This window comes from Onychostoma macrolepis, chromosome 11, assembly GCF_012432095.1.
Source record: "Onychostoma macrolepis isolate SWU-2019 chromosome 11, ASM1243209v1, whole genome shotgun sequence".
Classification (NCBI taxonomy): Eukaryota; Metazoa; Chordata; class Actinopteri; order Cypriniformes; family Cyprinidae; genus Onychostoma; species Onychostoma macrolepis.
In genome coordinates, this window is record NC_081165.1 from 15326542 (window position 1) to 15347496 (window position 20955).

Consider the following 20955-nt stretch of genomic DNA (forward strand, 5'->3'; position numbering starts at 1 on the left):
TATTGTTTATTCAGACTGATTCGTAAATGCAAACATAACCAGTCATATCGCAATGAAGGCATTGCCTCCTCTCATGTGACTTTCCCCTATTCATTCTTAATTGCCCCTCCCCACCAAACCCACTGCTTGCTTTAGGGGGTCTGTTAAAACTCAATGGGCCTCATTTATCAATCTAACGTAGAAACGAACGCAGATCCGTGCGCACAAATCAACTCACGAGTTCACGCGCGATTCATGAAACATTTGTATGCCGCCTATCTCATTCTACGAATGATCGCATGTTGATAAATGTGGCGGCAGAAAACAATCGTCATTTGAATATCACAACCCTAAAAACACCCCGGTTTAGAATCCTCGCCCCTAGAGTTTACAACATGGAGAAACAAAACCCGGCCAAAAAGAGGAAGTAATCTCATCAAAGATAAATTGATTTTACTCCAAAAACACCCATTAACCTTGTAATTGCAAACGATAGGTTAGATTAAGATTAGATTAATTTATGTAATTTATATGTATATTAAAATACTGGTAAATATAAACATTATAGCCTATTTAGTTCCCCTCACTCTACAACAAATATTTTAAATTTAACATTATTCAGAATAGAACAAGAATGAAAAATAAGTAGTTATAAAATTATATATTAAACTATAAAATAAAACACAAAATAGGCTATAGTGGCATTCATTATACACAGCATACAAGCAAAACTGAAATGGCATTGGGCTCAGGAGCCTGTCTCATTCCACAAGAATCCAAATGTTTCCATTTTTGCCATATTTGTAACATTTGGTTGCTAAACTATTACTGAACAAGTCGCACAAGATCTATTACTGTCGTACATTCGTTTCGTAAATGAGGCCCAATGGACTCAGGGGAGGCGAGAGACTCCTGCTGTAACTTTACCTGCTGGTGTCACTGTAGGACAACGTTTCTTTAGAAAAAAACAAGTGATTTATACACTTTTTAATGTTATATTTTGTAATATTGCCATTGTTTTATTTTTGTACTACATCCTCGGAGAAAACGCTCCTGGCACACATGCATAAATATATATGCACACATGCAAAGGAAGGCAGATTGGTCAGAGCTGATAGAAAGCTTGGAAATGAAAAGTTGGAGATTTGCAAGATGGCAGGAGAGATACAGAGATCTCAAATTCTAAGGCGAATTCTATTTGTGTTCATCTACTCAATGTTCTCTGTGGTAAACAAAGAATACAAGGATGTGACTGATAGTAAAGCATTGTACATTAGTCGCAGAGAAGAAGAGTGGGGGACCATTTGTAAACCTGTTGTTGAGATGGATCAGGTTGATGATAAACACTGTTTGTCAGTTTGAAGGAAAGGCAGTGGTAGTTCACCCCACTCCACCTGAGTGACACACACTCCATCTCCTCTCGCTCCTGATCAGTGATCGCTGCTGCGGTCTGTCTGGCACGGCCACATAATGAGAGAAAAGAGAACTTTTAGAACGATTCTGTGAAGCGCTAGTGGCCTTAACCCGTCTGTTTATTCACTGTACAGCTTAGTAACCTAGCAAGCAGCAATAAAGTCTATGGATGTCATAGCAACTTTGATTTCCCCCTTTTTTCTCCATTTCCCTGTGACCGAATTAGTGAGCTTTCCTTCATCAAAGCACTTTTTAAAACCCATTGATGCTTCCCAAGAAAACACCATATGGAAAATGCTAATGCTAAAGTGAAAGGAAATGATGAAAGCCAGTCTTTTCTAATGCTGTTACTACACACAAAGGATCTTTTGAAGTAACTACTGCACTGAGCCTTATGCTTCCAAATGACTGACTAAAGATGACTTTTCTCTCTTTTGCCGCGTACACACTGTAAGTAAGTAAATGTAGGAGTGAAATTATCGTTCCATGTGTGTACGGAACAACAGTCACTCTCGCATTTGTAACCATAGCAACATTTTGTCTTCTTGCGGGAGTGAATAAAAATTTGGCCGTTTGTTATGTGGCATTTTTTGACTAAAGACGCTTTTTGTCCGTCGATTTTATCTAAACTACCGTTGATAGACGTGCGGCGCTTTGTTTATGCTCGGGAGGCTGCTTTAGAGTGTGCTGTCTTGCAGTGTTGCCATGTCCTCATATTTACAAGCGCTTTTAGGCATGTTGATTGGTCTCATAAAGATATTCACAAGGATGTGATATGAAGATCTGGCAACACTGACACTTTACCACAGGGCTCATGCTCGGTTCTGGCCAGAAGGGATACAGCTCCGACCGGAAATGAACAATGAAATTTATTTTCTACCTATTAGATTGTGTTTTATTAATGTCTACACCTACCCCAATCCTAAACCTACCCCTTACAAGAACGAAAAAATAGTAATTATTGTTGTACAGTGTGACAAAAAATATGCTGTATTGATGTGCGCATGCCCAGTAGTGCCATACGTATCCCTTCTAGCCTTAACCGGCTCATGAGCGCAGGTAGCCCCGTGTCAAAATGGGCTAAGTTAAGACTTCTTTCACTGTTATTTTCTTGCATCTCACATACAGACGAAGACACATTTCTGATGCACGATCAACTACGTAATTAACAACTAGTTGTTCAGTTCGGTTCCGTACAAACTGCGTAGAATTTCTGTAAATGCGGTTGTATTTTTCGGGAGTTAATGCGGTTGTCACTCCCGTATTTTAGTGAATTATGTGTGTACAGAATGCGATTAAGGAGTGAAAGGTGAACTGACAACTGAATTTAGCTGCAGTGTGTACGTGGTCTTTGTGTAGTACAAGTTTGATTCTATTCTATTCTATCGTTAGCAGCTAAGCCATGGAGTTATACACTGACAAACATGCTTCATATGTAATTCACATTAATATTTAGAAATCATATACAGTATGTACAGGATACTATGACCTTTACTTCTAATGTGAATGTGTAATGGTATTAAGCTATACTGTTATACATTCACAAAATGAAAAATAAGAGTGTATTTTTATGATTTATAAATATTAATAGGGATTCGATAAACAATTGTGTAGCTCAGCACTGATCCCTGAAGTGTCAGGCAGACATCCTGTGAACTCTTTTGATTCGACTATATCTTTGCTGCTTTTGTCAAAGTACTTATAGATTGGTCTTCTTTGTAATTAATCATCACAGTAGATTTAAAGCCCACTGCTGTCAGTCGATAATGCCGAAGCATAATTAAAATTAAATCCCTATTATGTGATGCTTCTGTATATTTGCTAAGCTCCTTTTGGAAAAAGAGTTTGGTCCACGAGTGGTTATTAGCTACTGTTGTAAATGACAAACAAGTTCGATGAAGTTCAGTGTATTATATTGGAGTACATAGCTGTTAATTAAAAATGGTGTATGCACATTTTGTCCTAAATAGATGTGCCTGCAAGTGCTTTCACGGCTTGTGCACCTTTCTCAAAGAGTCAAGGCTGCAAACCCCTGATGGAAGCATCTGTGTATAGTACCCAGCAAGGTTGCGGTTCAGCTATTCACACCCTCACTGTGTGGCGGTTTTCTGGCCTGTTCTGATGAATGATTTCAATTATGCATTCAGATGATAATGAAGAGCAATTTGGATGTTTAAGGAAAAAGCAATACAAGAGCACTAATAGTTTGGGTGCTGCAATTAGGTGGTCATGTAAACTTTAAGTATAACACAATATATTTTTAAGTACAAAGGAATGCCATGCACATCTATTTACTGAAGGAATGTTTTGGGATATGGACAAGTATGCACTGAGGTATGCATTTGTGAAAATATCAATTACTGCAGAAAATAATTCGGGCTTCTTTTTGTCCATGCAGAATATAAAAAAAATGATAGGGCTGGGCGATAAAATGATAACGATGATAATCGGCATTTAATTTTGCTTGATATAACGAACGATAAAAAGAGGTCAATAAATTGTTTATGCACCAAAAGTGGAACTAAACAGTGTGACTCATTTGAACCGTGCCACACGTATCATTTATCCACTCGGCTCAAAGTTTAAATGGTAGCACAGTGCAAGCTTACTAGAGCAGATGCGTTTACCCATTGATGAGTCTCAGTCACAAGATCCAATATGAAGCACTTGAATTCACCGAAAAACACAAATGACTGGCAACGATACAGTCAAAAGGCTTTTCCAACCTGGTCTCATAAAAATATGTATCTCTGCGCACTTTTTGTGCGACACCGTTTTACGTACCTTGCTGCACGTTTTGCCACAGTTTCAAATAGAAATGTCCACTGAGTGGCGCTAAAACACAGGTTCAATATGTGAACCCTGGAACGTTTTTATTACGTAGATATTGGTACGTATTGCTGTTTTTTTATTACGTTGCTTCAGATACGTATTGCGGCGGTTCAGAATTCAAATATCCGGGGACTGTCGCTAAAGGTTAATGCTCTATCGTGTTGGAAATATGCCCTACACCAAATCCAACCCTAAACCTACCCCATAGTGTTAACAAATGCAAAACTTATATAAAAACGTATTAGCTGATGCAACTGTGCCATTTGAACTTCCTTTTACGCAGATTTTAACTGCTTTGTCAAACCGTAGTTACACAGGATTCGAACCGGTGCTTCTCGTCTCCTAAGTCCGTCTCCGTACTCCGTGAGCTACCAAACAAACTTATCAGCTATGAAAACCCATAGATATGAAGCTGGATGTGTGCGATGTTAACGTTCAAAAGCATCAGTTTTCAAATCTCCCAGCATATTAATATTGTTTTGAAGTCATAGCATGATATTCTTCAAGTAATTGTGCGAAAATTACGCTTTATTTATCGCAACTCTGTCAATTTGTGTGAAAGTGTTCATTTATTTTGGAAACTGCAGTGATATGTACTTATTGGTACGTATTTCATGTCACACTAAAAAGTGCACCCAGGTACGTAAATGCCATGAGACCAGGTAGGGCTTTTCAGTCCCATCATTTACCATGGATTTACTGTAGTAACACTAACTGCACCATGTATAGTGGCAGAAATTTGGGATATTCGTATGAAATTGTATTATATTATTAATTAGGGCTGGGCAAAATAATCGATTTTTCGATTAATTGTTTTTTTTAATGACGTTGATTCAATATCGATTCTCATACTCATTATACTCATTCTGGTATTTATTTCAGCAAATATTTAAGATCTGATTAATGTGAATCTTATCATTAGTCTTCTCCATTAGATGTCACCCTCTTATTTACCTTGGGTGATGTTACAACAGAAAGCCTTTCATTCATTCAGTGCTCATCATGATGGAGATACTGTTGACAAGAACCAAGAACAAAGCAAAATGCGTGATTTGCAGTGCTCAGGTGAAATCCTATAGTGATATTACAAGTCTGTGGAAGCATTTGACATCTCACATAAAGGCGCCATGATTTCCGCAATGAATGAATGAATGAATGGTGCATGGCGCGACGCACCTTTTTTACTAAAGTGCGGACGACGCTCGTGGTGATTTCAGTCTCTGCAGTCTCACTATATGATGATATGAACACACGAATATCATCTCCAGCTGCTCTGAGAGTCACTTCATTAGCATTTTACCATTTAATTTGAAAAAACTACCGTCATATCAGTGATATGATATCACATACACAGCAGCTGCAAGTTCTTCACAGAAACCCGTCAAAATAAAAGTTTGGTTTAACGTGAAGAAACTGTCAGAAATATATATTGCTATTTAGCAGTCTTGAGACTCAATGTAACAACAATGCTACTACTACTACTAATTCTTTTTAATTTTAACCGTAATCATCTGTTGTTGCAGCACTATGTTTGCCAAAAAATAAAAAGTGTAATTTTCAGTTGATTAGGATAAATTAAATGAATGTTTTATGCCTTCATCTTATTACCAGATGAATTAAGAAAAACATTTTATAGGGCCCTATTATTGTTTAAGAAAGGACCGTATACAAAAAATAAAAATAAAATAAAGAATAGGTTTAAAATACAGGCCTGTGGCTCTTAATTTCTTTTTATTAATTCACCCTTTGTAAACTGATGTTTACTGTTAATTTTTAGAAATATCAATAGCATTTGTATTAAACCTATATTCACTGAATGTAATCAAAAAACCGAGAATCGAATCAAGAATCGAATCGAATCGAATCGAATCGAGAGCTTGCAAATTGAAATAGAATCGAATCGGGACATCTGAATCGATACCCAGCCCTATTATCAAAGCTATAGCGTTTGTGCATTTATACAAAATGTATTTAGACTACTGTTTTTCTTACAAATACCTGGAAACCACATTTACATTTTTTACCATGGTATTGAGGTGCTATATGTGTGGTTTTTACTGTGGTTATCATGATCAAAATGTATGCTACTGTGGAAGACCAGTGGTTAATTGTAATAAAACCTATAAATAAAACAGTTAATTGATTACAATTCACCATATAAAAATGAGGTTGTTACAATTTTTACAGATGCTACTAGTGCTGGGCGGTATACTGGTTCATACCGAATACCAGTGTGTATTTTTCTTATGATATGATTTTCTTATTTTAAAATACTGCAATAATGTCTGTATGTCGTTTAAACAACGTTCAGAACGCGACATATTTGAGAGGGGTTTCTTTTCACTGTTGCACTGTGGTAAGGGAAGCGCTGTATGTTACTAAGAGTGAAAGTTCCGAAACTGAAGCTGTAGAACTAACTTAGTAGAACGTGATGACAGAAGAACTCATCCACAATATCCACACTGACCGCCACAAATATCCACCGCCCCTGCCATCAGCTCCCGTGTCTCACACACACAAGCGTGACTTTAGCACTATATTTAGCAACTTTCAGACCCTTTTAGTGGCTTTTTTCCATAGAATATACATACTGACACACCTAGCGACTTTTTGGATAAACCTTAGCTATGGTACAGTTGGAAGATATCGCTAGTACTGCCCCGCGAGCATAAGGTCTGACTTACTCGGCACAGTATCACATCTCTCAGCGTCTGTTCTGTGCATTGAGCGGCAGAGAAGCATCACATTCAGTGTGCCCCTACAGCAGCAGACTTGTCAATAAATGAGTACAAAACAGTGTTTCCAAGCACCTGTCGCTTACTGACTGTTTGGAATTATAAATATGAGCGTAGTTTGTCTGTTAATATCATGCCCTTTTTTTTATTTAATTTTTTTAGTTTGTTACTCAGAGGCAGTGCACTGCATGAGACAAAAAAGTAATATAGCCAAAACCACTGCATAGCAGCTCTTTAGTCTAGATGCATGTTGATTTTATCAGTTGATGTCACAATTATAAATAAGGGTGACTCCTGGTTAACATGTATTAATGGGTCGTGTTTAGTCACTATTAATGTGGAATTTTTCTACAATATTCACTCATCGTGACAGTAAAATATGGCATTCTACGTCAATCTACTGCAGTAGGCTATTTCCTCTCTCAGTCAGTAGAAAATGTGGTCAACACCCGGTCATGCAAGAAAAAAAAAAATGTCATATACTGTGAAACCGGTATAATTTAGAAAAATACCGTGATATAAACTGCCCAGCACTAGATGTTACTATTTTTGATAATAAACAAAAATGTACATCTGCATCCTATCTCAAGCTACTCCAACACTCAACTCAAGCTACTGTCAAATGTGCATTTTTAAAAGACTAAAAATTGTAATATGATTAATATAGAAGCCTGTACTGCAAACTGTGCTGAAGATATGATTTGAAACAATATCACTTAGAACAGGGGTGCCCAGTCCTGTTCCTGGAGATCTACCTTCCTGCAGAGTTCAGTTCCAACCCTGATCAAATACACCTGTCTGTAATTATCAAGTGCTCCTTCAGATCCTAATTAGTTGGTTCAGTTGTGTTTGATCGGGGTTGGAGCTCAGGGGCGTAAATTTCATCTGACAGTAGGGGGGGACAATAAAAGTAAAATTTCTGAAGAGCAATTTTTGAAGGGGACACAAATAATACAGCCAAAATTGTACTTGTAAGGATAGATATGTGTACACAGCATGTACATAGCATTGAGACTGTGTTTAAATATGAGTTCATGGTTCACCACGCGGTCATATTATAATTATTATTTTGCGTCATCCATAGTATTTTAGGTTTCGTCTGAAACCTAGTATGTCTCTTTCGCATTAATTCAACCGCATTAAACCCACTGATCTGCCACTTAACATCATATTGAACGAAACCCAACACGTAGGTCTACAAAATTAGCCTAATATCAGTTCACACACAGGCTTATCGCCATGTTAGTTGTAATGGGTGACAAGCTACGGTATTAAGCTTGTTAACCTTATAATCGCTCATAGAAAATACATCGGATATCATAATTTTTTTGTCATGACTAATTTATTAATGATCCAGCATCATCTGTATTAAAGAGAAAGAATCATTTCACCCGATGTTTAAAGAGAATAAAATAGCCTTGACAGCCTACTTACACATAACTAACTTGCTCTCTCTCACCGGACTCGTGTGTGTGTGTATCGGTAAAGAAGGAAAGCAGGCAGTGGACCAAACCACTGTGAGGAAAGGGAGGGGGGAATCAAAACATTTCTGAACTTAATTTTTTTTTTTTTGCATTTATTTTGTTTTACTAATCACACAATTATTTTAAGTATATGTCCATTATATTATTTTCAATACACAGAGTCGCTTATAATGATATTTTTAGGGGGGACAAGCCTCAGAAAGGGGGGGTCCTGTCCCCCCGTCCCCCCCGTCCCCCCTGGGATTTACGCCTATATTGGAGCTGAACTCTGCAGGAAGGTAGATGTCCAGAAACAGGATTGGGCACCCCTGACTTAGAACATGCGTAAACTAAGAAATGTATTTTCTATTAAGATATTAATTTTGTTAATGAAGAATGACTGGAAAAGTGTAAAGAACTTAAAAATGTGAATTGTTTGTCATGTTCTGACCATAACGAGTAGTTTAAAACCACAATTAATGGTCTGGTTTCTACAACTTTCTACAACTTAGAACTGTCTCGTACCCCTTCAGGGGTCCTAGGACCCCAGTTTGAAAACCCCTGCTTTTAAACAACTGTAACATACTTTCCTTTTACAGAAAATAATAATAATAATAATTATTATTATTTTTAACAAATGTAAGTGCTTTAAAAAAAAAATGTAAATTTCATTTTTCATCCTTTAAACCTTCCAGACAATGTAATCCACTGTAAAAGCCTTACTCTAAATGCACTATACTTAACAAGAGCAAATAGCAGAAGCGAAATGATTTTCTGTAGTAATTGACACAATGCTGCCAAGTGAGCTCACTTCAGTTGAACCCAGAACATTTGTTTAATACCGAAGCAATACAGAAATAAATTGACAGCCCCATTTCTTATTGTTCACATACTTTTATCTGACAGTTTTGTGTGTGAACGTGCTTTTTGCCTATATGCAGATGTATTCCAAATACATTCCACTTTTATTTTATCCCAGTTTCTCATCCAGTGTCTGTCTGGTGGAGATACCTGTTAGCCTCGAGCCTAAATCCTCTCTCCTGTCCATCATTCTCTCACCTTCATTCTCGCTTTCTGCTTTTCCATTGTCTCTCTTTCTCTCACACTCTGACAGCGGCTATCAATGAGCAACCCCTGGTTAAACCCCAGCCTCCCTGATGAGGTGCACACTTGTTTGCTTATCCTTTGCTAAGCGGCTTGAGTTTTACGACACAACATGAATAGAACGATGGTTGCTGCATTGTTAATGAGGGAGTGAGCAGAGAGTGTGTTTGGCCGCTGAGTTTTGGCATGTTCCTCGCATTGTGTTAGCCGGGGTATTGGGAGCTTACGCCAACAGAATGCATTATGCCTGAGTCATTAGCAGCGCTAGCCCTTGCTATGCAGGGGCACAAGACAGGCCTCAACAACGCTAATGCCTCATCTCACTTGCCACCGCAGCATTTATTGAGAGCGAAACATCAATTATTGTGCATTATTAATATATTTCAAAGTCCTGAATGGTACTGTGCTCCTAGTAAACCAGCAAAAGCTAGTGTTTACTCTTCTCTGCTGAGAGTTTGAGCATGTATGTTTGGACAAACTTGGGTATGTCTGAAAAGTGTTGGTGTGTTGGAAAAGTTTTGGAAACTGGGATGTTGACCTTTTCTGACAAACAAATCAGCAAAGATCACATTTTGTGCTGAACTATTAGCTAATTTAATAGCTAGCTTAAGTGTCGCAGTGCGAGGCAGGTAAACAGCAAACCCAATGACCCTTAAGTAGGGCTGACTGACAGCTAGAATTCAATTATAGTGATTTAGAAGTGAACTACGCTCCTCGATCATCTCTCCAAAGGGCAAAACTTGTGATGAGATCATAGTTTTACTTAATGAGAAGATCTAGAGAATTCTGTCCTGATTACGACTGGAAAGGAGATGTGGTGGGTGGAAGGATTAGACGCTTTTGTAAGTTAGTAAAATTCGCTTTTATGCTTTATTGTGCTGTGAAAATATAAACAGGCGCATCGAAAGAAAAACAGGTAATATCTGTCAAGGCTCTGCTTCTAAATGACTAAAGACATTAGTGCCTTGCTTTTATTATATAAATATGATAGTCTAGAGGGTCAGGGTTTTACTTATGAGGTGCAGAGAAAGATGCCTACCTGGATAGCATTTGCTTTCATGCAAAAATCATAGTGTGCTCTTTGGCTGATGATTTACTTGATATTTCAAAAGAATGATAAAAAGCTTGGTGCAGTTATTGCATGTTCCAATGGGACGAACTGCTTAAGGTACCCAGTCAAACCTTGACCTGCTAGTCTGTGCAATTCATTGAAGGAGAAATAAATGTGAACAATGAGAACATGTCCTCCTAAGACCGGACTTGGTTGAGTCTGTCTAGGGTACTGTCTGCGTTTTAAATATTATCTGACAAACCTTGTTGATACGGTGTTTGTATACAATGTTTGTCCACACGGTATGTGTGATTTATTAAGTTTTAACTTAACATATTAATTACAAATGAGAACAGGTTTGTATGTAGAAACAATCTGTCAGAACAAATGGTAATTGTTTTAGCATCCTATTACTCACAGGAGGCCACATGTTAGCAGAATGCAAAAACTAGTTGACCTAATCCTTATTTTCAGTTTCTTCATGATCATTAGCTCACAAAAAGTAGCAGAGTCAGAAATGTTGTGTCTGCAACATTTGGTGTTTGAGATACACTAAACATACAAAAAACAAAACAAATATATGAATAAAAAAATTATTGTAAACATCACAATAACAGTATTTCAAATGCTATTTAAGATATTTCTGAACATCATCGTTGTCAGTCTAATGTTTTCACAGATATGCAGAAATATCCCCTTAGAAATTATCTCAAATTCTGCTTTCCCTTTGTCCTTCAAAAAAATGTAATTACCTTTTAATACTTTTATAAATAATGCATAGATTTGCCGTAGCATTAGGATCAACTTTGTGTAAAAAAGATTAGACTAAGAATTCCCATTTCTGGACTTAAAAGTATTGAAAGGTGATTATTGCAAGGTGTGTGCAATTATGAATTTGTGTGGTTTTATCCATGATCTTACTGTACTTACAGGCAAAGAAGTCCCAGTCTGAGAAGTTTCGTAGAAGTAGAAGCTTTAGAAGTCTGACCTTTTGAAGTACGCCATTGATTGCATTGATTTTAGAGAGTTGGCTTCATCATAAGTGGAGGGAGAACGGAAGCAAAAATCAAAGCATTAACGCCTCTTAAGAGTGTGTCTACCACAAAGCGCTGATATACAGAGATGACCATTTTGAAATCTGAAAGAAATCCTCCTGATACCCTTGAGAAACAGTGAGACTAAACTCAAACTAATTGGCCCTTAAGTCTCCCGCTCTGACTTGCGTGGTGATATGGCTATGGTACATCGTCCGTCAAACCGTGCCACGTACCTTTCACACTGTGAAAACAAATGAGCCGGGTCCAATCTGACTGCATTTGTTTGTAGCCTATTTTCATGGATTCTGGGGCTAATTTTGAGTTGATGCGCTGGCAAAGACGCAGGGGATCAGAAAAACACGACATTTTTACGCAAGAATAAGATGGCCGTGATAGGTAATTACTGAATTGCTTTAATAGAGAACGGTTGCTGGCAGGCGAGTATTGTGCTTGGCAATTGTAAACACCTGTCAAAGTGGCTGTGAGGGAAGACCTAGGTGGCCCACGCCTCCAGAATTTAGACTTCATTAATTGAAACCTGGAGGTTGCTGCTTCACATGCTGAGACGGACACCTGCTGCAGGAATGAGACTTTTGAATGCTCATTAGTCTGCTATACTGAAAATATCTTCAGAGAGTGCTCACCAGGAGCCTCAAACATCTTAACTACTGCCATACTTCAGTTTGTATAATTAGATACACATATGAGATGTGATGTCACTCCGCATGATCTTCTAGGGTAGGAGAATGAATAATAAACTAACCCAGATATAACTTAATCTCTTGCAGGAGACGAAAACAAACCGGGTTGGTTCTCTGCAGAGGATGATAGGAAGACAAAAGCTCCGTTTTGGTGTCCACTGCTGGCCTGTCGCATGCCTGCCTTCACCTCCAAAGCCCAGGAATGTAAGGTGAGAGACTTCCAGTTTGAGGTCCAAAGGGTAATGAGAAACTTTCCTTGAGTAGAAAAAAGTTTACAGCTAATTTCCCGAAGACAAAGTGTTTTTAGGAACTGTTGTATACCGCAGAAGCAACCTCCACAGACAGAGTCTGACCATGGGATGATCTTACAGGAACATTGCCAGGATTGTGGAATTACATGGTGACATGGAAGCTTTCCAGGCACACTAGTAGGAGAGCAATGTTGTGGATCAATAGGAGCTGTTAAGAGCGGCAAGCTCCTCATATATCAAATGGTGAACTCGGGTAAGAGACAGACTAAAATGGCTTCAGAGTCAGTCAAAAAGGAATTAAATCAATTTTACTGTCTGGAAGATGATATTTCGGGCTAGATTTTAAGACCTAACAAAGTTAGGTGACTTACCCCTGAATGGTGAATCTAGGTGCCAGATTACCACAGTCACCATGTGAGGGTGTTATAAAGTGATCATGCAATTACGTTAATGACTGTGGGACACCCGAGAACAAATCAATCAGGCTGCATTAAATTAAGTTCATTGCAACCCAATAGATGGGAAGTCAAGGCTGTTGGTGAAATAGCTTGATCATGCGTTTTCTGCAACAGCTTGGAGCTCTGACAAACAGATCGACGATATACTTTTTCCACATCATTGCTTTCCACAGCTGCTCAGGAGTTTTTTTATTTTTTATTTTTTAATTGTGTTAAGCTTTCTTTTGGCTCAAACTCTATAGGGTGCCATTGCTTTGTGAAAACCTGCTGCAGTGTTTCAGTAACCTTTAACCTTTGTGTTTTAAGGGTGCTTTCCAGGTATGGAAAAAAACAGTAAGGGAAAGTCATAGAAATTCATCCAAAGGTATCAGAACCCTGTTTGAAATATTTGAGCACAATCCTGCCAGCAAATGAATAAGATCAGAATGCCATCTAAAGGTAGTATTAATTTGGTCTGGTTATGGATGGGTGGCTTGTTCATCTGTCTTGTTGACAGATGGCTTTTATTATTTATTTTTTTTTGAGATAGGTTTAAAGTGAGTGACTTTAAGTCCTCCTGGCAGAGACGTCTTCTGTCTCACTGTCAGCATATATCCAGCCTTGCTCCTCAACTGCCGCTACCACTGGGCAGTATGTGTTGGTCAGTGCCAAGGCCTCCAAAACATCTTACTTTTAGGTTTTGGCAGCTGATGCGCTTGGCAGGACATTCATTGGTGCAGAGATTGGAAAGGGGGGGCCACTTGAAGACCCAAGATCAAAAGACAAAAGCCGTTGGCGAACTTGCTCGTCTCCAATAATAAAATGGAAGTTCTGTAGCATCACACCGTGAACAACTGATCTGCACACACACAGTTCTGGCATTTTTGTAAAAGCCTGGTGGGTGGACTTGTTAGGCGGAGGAGATAACCGTTATCAGGTCTTTCACTTCTGACGCGGATCAGTTGGGGTCTCTCTGTCCCACCCCTAACCAGTCCACCAGGCAATATCTGACCCACTTCTAAGCCTTGCAAAAATCCTGTAATGCCAAACAAACAGGCACTCGTTGTTCCTGAAATGCAATACAAAGTCAAGGGCTGTTCTGTTCAAATGCATACACTTGCATTTATCGAGGCCTAACCTGTATTATAAGGCAAGCCAAGGCAAGTTTATTTATATAGCACATTTCATACACAATGGTAATTCAAAGTGCTTTACATAAAAGCAAGTAAAATAATGACAACAATAAAACCAGAAATTGAAAAACATTTAAGATGATTTAAAAATTGATTTAAAATGAATGTAGAACAGTTAAAAATGATTATACATAAAATACAGTGCAGCCAGTTCGGATGTAGCACAGTGCTCATTCAACAAATGCGCAGCTAAACAGATGAGTTTTGAGTCTGGATTTAAATGTGGCTAATGTTTTAGCTCATCTGATCTCTTCTGGAAGCTGGTTCCAACTGTGGGTGGCATAATAGCTGAAAACGGACTCCCCTTGTTTTGTGTGAACCCTTGCTATTTCTAACTGACTCGATCCTAATGATCTGAGTGGTCTGTTAGGTTTATATTCAGTGAGCATATCTGCAATGTATTTAGGTCCTAGGCCATTGAGTGATTTATAAACGAGTAAAAGTACTTTTAAAATCAATCCTAAAATGTAACTGGAAGCCAGTGTAAGGACCTGAGGACCGGTGTGATATGCTCAGATTTTCTGGTTCTATATTAGGTAAGGTAAAACTTTCCTTGTTTGAGCTCCATGTCAAATTATGTCATCTTAGCCAGTCAGAAAATATATCCATCTTCATGTTTGTATCCTTCAGCTCTCCATTTTGTTTTTTCATTTGGATAGTTGAGAGATATCAAGGTCATGAAAAGGTTGTAATGGGATTGGCAAACAACACAAGCCAGATACGAGCTTGCATTCAGGCTAGCATGTGTTCTAATTGTGCATTCCTGGAGATTTGGAGTTTGGTTTTATTACGTTTTCCAACACGGTAGCGTTCACATGGATAATGCAGAAACCTTAACGTGCTAAAAACCCTGCTCTAAAAAATCTACTTCAGCTGTAAAAACTGTATGCTAGAAGTACCGAGAAGTATAAAGAGGTCTCGTGGGAAGAGAAAGAAACAAAATCTGTTTCCCGATGAAGCATTAGGATGGAGAGAAGATGGCTCTTATTTGAGAGTGTTTTTTAATACCGTGGAGATTCCATACCGGGTGCTTTGAAGTGTGGGAAGACAAGCTGGAAAAAGGATTTTTTGGATGTATCAGGTTTGGCTGTTTTCCTTTTTGGGATTAACACAAGGGGGGAAAATAGAGAAATGTTTTCTAAATCTCTTTCATAGTACTTAAACCCATGTCATGGTTCTGTCCAATGAAGTGTACTTACTAGAATCTAGGGCCTTCTCTAGCCTATTGTTGCCGATATGTGCCCAGTATACTTAACTTAGTTTGAAGTTTTTTGCAGTTTAAAAGCTGTTTTTGTCACTCATGGTTGTGTTTTGATTGTCAATAGCCACTCAGGTTTTTAAAAAGCAGCTTTCGGGCCTCAAGAAATAAGCTTAACGCATCACTGATCTTAAGCACAAACCATCGTTGGTTTGTTTGCATGTAGATTCTTCCAATTTGCTGGCCACGTGTTGTGCCTGTGAAGTGTAGAATACATTTGCAAACAGTTTGTATCCTTTTATGTTATTTTAATTTAAAAGCATTGTCATGGCAAATTCAATTATAATCAGTTTACATCATCGTAATTGTAACGGTGCATTCTTCCACAGTAAATTTTTCTGTTGATTCAATGCTTATGTATGAAAATATATTCTATGTTATGTATTTACTATTTTAAACTTATTTTTTATATTGTATAAATGGGAAAACAAATGGAAAAATTCAGCTGCCACTGTGGTTGGTGGGCAAACAGTGAATTTCCCACTTGGGTTGCACCCTTCAGATGAGGGTTGATATCCTGTATATGAGTTTTGCTTGTTTTACAGTAAGTTCTAACATGGTCTGGATGTACTGGTTTTGTTTCCTGTCTACGTTCCATCAGTACTGCTAGTGTACTGTTGCTTGAGAGTGAACCAATTGTAGTCCATAACTAATATGATGGCTGCAGAACTCCATGATTGACTGTTGACTGCTGACGAGATGGCACTATGACATCTCTTGCTATAGTGAATGTGTGGATGGAGTCTATTTATAGCACCATTTGGAGAGGGACTGATATATGACACCAATGACTTGAAACGGTTACAGCGGGAAGAGGAAGAAAAAAGATAAAACTTACATCTCAAGCTGATGCTCAACCCATGAGACCAAGACAGGAAGCACATGAAATATAGATCAGAAATGTCTTGGAGAAAGGTGCCCTTCCCCTTACATGGCAGCCCTCTGTTGATTCTACTTTTTTCTCCTTTGTTTTTTGTCAGCATGGATTTTTTTACCCATGAAATCAGATGAGGTTATGCCTTCTGCAATCTTTTCTGTGCATATATGAGGCTTGCGTTTTTTCCCTCTCTGCTTCCTTTCTATCCCTCTGTGAGTTCTGCATTTCATCTTCCTCCTCGTCTGTGAAGAACAGACGCCACAGCATGGATTAAAAGCTTTTTCCTTCACATCTCCGCTGGACTGCTGTGACACTTTCTCTCCTATGCTGCAATATATCCTACAAGCAAATACAAACACGTATACAGTACGTTGAGCTGCATTTTAAAACCCATAACCCGACTTACAGCTAAATCCAGGAGGCTTCATCGAGGCTTTGCTATTAATTGCTGATAGCTTAACCTCCACTTCATCTGCCTCTTCATCTCCAAGGATCAGTGTAATTAATTAAGAGCCCTTTTGTTTTTTTTACTCAAATAGCTTTGCCCTAATCTGTCACTTGTTCCTCTGCAGAGTTCAAGCAGGGAGAATGCATTGGGCCCTCAACGCATTTGGATTATGTTGGACAGAAAGTGTAAATCTGATTTCCTTTTCTCTGTCAAGATCACAGAGGACCTGTCATAAATGATGATATAAACTCGCCGTCTCGGTCAAGGCTGCAAATCGCTGCACTCGGCGGAAGCTCCCGAGATGCAACTGGAGCTTGTCACTGTCCATTGCGAAGTTTGGTGACAGGATGTGACAAAAAGTCTCAAAATCTTTTCTTCTGACGGTGACTTTGGTCATGTCTGGTGTTTAACAGTACAACTTTCAAAAGTAACGAGTGTCGCTCTTGACAGGAATAATATTTTAACAGAAGAAACTAAAATTTAAAGACATAATTCACCCAAAATGAATTCTATCAGTTTCATGACTTCATGTTGTTCCAAACCTGTATGACTTAATTTCTTCTGTACAACACAAATATTTGAAGAATATTTTGAATGGCGCAAGTCAATGGGGTACAGGGCAACACTGGACTTTCATTGTATGGACAAAAACCACTGAGACATTTTTCAAAAATCATAAAATCTGTTTGTTTACGGGACATGCAAGAACTAGTGACTTCAGTGTCAATAATGTTGCCATATTTTATTTGAGTTAAAGTGTTAGTTCACCCAAAAATGACTGTTCATTTTTAGATGAACAGTCCCTTTAATGTTTCCTCATCCACCTTGAGTCTTGTCTTGGGACAGTTCATATGGTCTCATCACTAGAAGCTTCTTGACTGGCTGACCATAAATTTTCCCCTGCCTTATCATTATTTCTTATGGTCATAACCGTCCAGGTAGGCTCTTGCGAGCAGCCCAGGGTTTTTCAGTGCACCGCAGTATGCAGCAAACAGCCCACTAGCACAGTGACATATCTGTTATGGGCTCGCCTCAGGGTTGTGACCAGGATTTACCACATTATGCTATGTGAATAGCCCATGGCAGCAAGGCTATCATAGCATCTGTGTGGAGATCTTGTTCTACGAAAGGCCAATTCGGTAATAAGCCCGGATGCCTTTCTGGCTTTGTGCTATAGCCCATTTGTTTTCCCCTCCAGTCATGAGAGCCATATTAGATTGTAATGATATCTCAGGTGAACTTGAGATATCGCAAGGCCATCAGAAATGGTGTAAATAGAGGACTTAGGGCTTATTAGGAGATAAAGAAATGTGGTGTAGTAAGCGACACCAAAAATGCCTTTTTACTCAGAGCATCGACAGTAAAATTATCTCTAGTGTATTTGAGGGGTATTGCAAAACAGACAGAAAAGGCTCCTTTTATCTTGTTAAAGTGATAGTTAACCTAGCAAAATGAAAATTGTGTCACCTTGTACTCATCCTTTTGTTTTTTGTCCATACAATGAGAGGACCCAATGTCCTTTTGGAAGCCACTACCTTTCATTGAATGGACCAGGGACATGCAGAGAGTTCCTTTGCAAAAAGTCACTTATGGTCATCAAGCCTGCATTTATTTGATCAAATATTTAATATACTTTAAAATACATTTTATGCAATTCTGATTTATTATCAGTGTTGGAAACCTATGATAATTTTTTCAGGATTCTTTGATTAATAAAATAAAAATAAAAAAAAAAAAGCACAGCATTTATTTAAAATATACATTTTGTAACAATATACGTTGAAAAGCTTGAGGCCAGTATTTTTAATTTTTTTAATTTTTTTAAAGAAATTAGTTTTCATTCAGCAAAGATTTGCTAAATTGATAGAAACAGTGATAGTAAATATTGATATTGTTAGAAAACATCTCTATTTTGAATAAATGCTGTTCTGTTTATTTTTTTATTTATCAATGAAGCCCAAAAAAGTATCACAGGTTCCAAAAAAATAAATAAAAAGTAAAATAAATAAATAAATAAAGCAGCACAGCTGTTTCCAATATTGATAATAAATCAGCATATTAGAATGATTTCTGAAGGATCATGCACTGACGACTGGAGTAATGATGCTGAATATTCAGCTTTGCATCACAGAAATAAATGATATTTTAAAGTATATTGAAATAGATAAACATTATTTTAAATTTTAATAATATTTCACAATATTACAGTTTTTTTCTGTATTTTTGATCAAATAAATGCAGGCTTGATGAGCATAAGACATGGTAAGACGAGCATTTCGCCAGCCTACACTTCACATAATAGACCTGTAGGTGGCACATGGGCTTCATTAACTATGATAGTTTAATCAAATAGTAAATGGTGCATCATACATAAATGTAAGTGAATTGAATACTGATTGCCATTATTGCAACTTTTGGCACTGCACGCATGCTTTTGTAGTCATTTAGCATCCATTTTCTCAGCGATGTAATTTGATTTATAAAATGAGACAAACCGCAGATCCAGATCGCTTCACACATAAGCTCGTCTCTCCCATGTAATTTTCAATCGATTTATGAATAAGAACAGAAAATGACTGCTCCACTTCACATTATTGTCCAATGAAATTTGAACTTGTGCCAGATCATGATTGGTTGATGTATTATACATGACAAACGGGCATTGATGAATTATGTAATATTCTAAAATATATAGTATATGGATTTTTAATTAAATCGACTGTTTGGTTTATTTTTTTCCTTCCGTCGACCCACTCACTGAAAGAACCATATATGGCTTGAGAGCCTAGGTTTCCGAACAGACTGTGGAATATCAGTCACGCAACCCATAGCAACGCCTCAGATTTGACACATAAAATGAACAGGAATTTTCCGACTTTTGAGCGATTAGTTACCATTTTGTACACATTGTCATGTTAATTATAATTCAAATGCATTTTGTTTTATTGACTACAATATCATTGCTATTTGTCTGGGAGGGGCAATTTTGAATAATTTTGAAAAAGGGCAGGGGCTTGAGTCCCCAACAGTGAAAACATGTTTGGAATAAAATGACAAATTTTTCAGTTTTGAATAACTATACCTCTATTCTCTGCAGAATAATACCAGTGGATGAGATGTTTCCTTAACCATATGTCAGATTTTCCTGTTTGACACCACAGAGGTTTGACGTGGCATCCATATTGTTGACTTTATCCAGCAGTAGAGGGCAGTGTGGATCTGTTCTTCTTGTGCTGGAGGTGGCATTGCAGCACAGTCTGAGAGCGAGGTCATCTGTAAAGGGTTGATCTGTAGCTTTGACAGTTACGTGCTAATTATTGGAAATCATCAGTGCTCTAACAGAGCCTTTAAAACAAGCAGTCACTGTCTTGTCCTCCACCCTGTTTCCTCACGCCCCCTGTTTTTATGGGGAAAATCAAGGGCAGGGACTAATATAACCACAAGGAGCGAAGCTTAGCAGGCACAAAATGTGCTAATTTAAACGTCAATGCTTCCTGTGATATACTTTCAGTGGAATATAGGAATGTTTTGAGAGCAATAGTTTAATGAGAGGAAACAAAACCGCCTCAATCTTGGAGTAAATCTGGTATTCGTATTTCTTTGAATTGCCTTTTTCTCAGCTAATTGTGCTGTCAGTCTTCTTCAACCGAGCACCCCACATGGGCCATTGCAAATTAAACAGCGGTCGCACTCGCACATCAACATTAAAGCGCTTTGCATGCTCGCTGCAGTGTAAACTTGGCCTCCGCGGAGAACCCGAAGCAACCTGGATCATTGTGTCTTCTGCTTAAATGTGGTTCATTAGCATTCCACCGCCATTAATGTGGATTCGTCTCCACCTTACCTGTCCCCCAAGGCTTATAAGGCGAAGAGTACTGGAATTGAAAGTGAAGCAGGAGATTTGGTTATCTAACGTTACCACTCCCTTGTCAGCACCTGATTAGTAGCTGTTTCTTGTAATTATTATGATCATTCAGAGAATTTTAAGCAGTTTTTCTGGGGGCACAGCTGTGCAGGATAAAGGGGTGTTTAAAAGTGGAGCTTAAAGCCTGGGATACGTCCTTGAGCCAGCATGGCAGCTTGGTGACAGTGCCTGCCGCTCAGCGCAGTAGGGATTTGAGGACCTTTTGTTCTGTGTTCCATGTCATCTGATCAAAGGGATTAAAGATACCCTCC

The 20955-nt window shown here is 38.2% G+C and overlaps 1 protein-coding gene across 11 annotated transcripts in view; it reads left to right on the plus strand.

Moving 5' to 3' along the window:
• arhgef10la (Rho guanine nucleotide exchange factor (GEF) 10-like a) overlaps nucleotides 1–20955 on the plus strand; it is a 142135-nt gene that overhangs the window by 82204 nt on the left and 38976 nt on the right. For all 11 annotated transcript variants that reach the window (XM_058790882.1, XM_058790886.1, XM_058790883.1 and 8 more), the window contains one exon: nucleotides 12403–12524. In XM_058790882.1, coding sequence (XP_058646865.1) covers nucleotides 12403–12524 — 122 coding nt within the window. The remainder of the gene's footprint in view (nucleotides 1–12402; nucleotides 12525–20955) is intronic.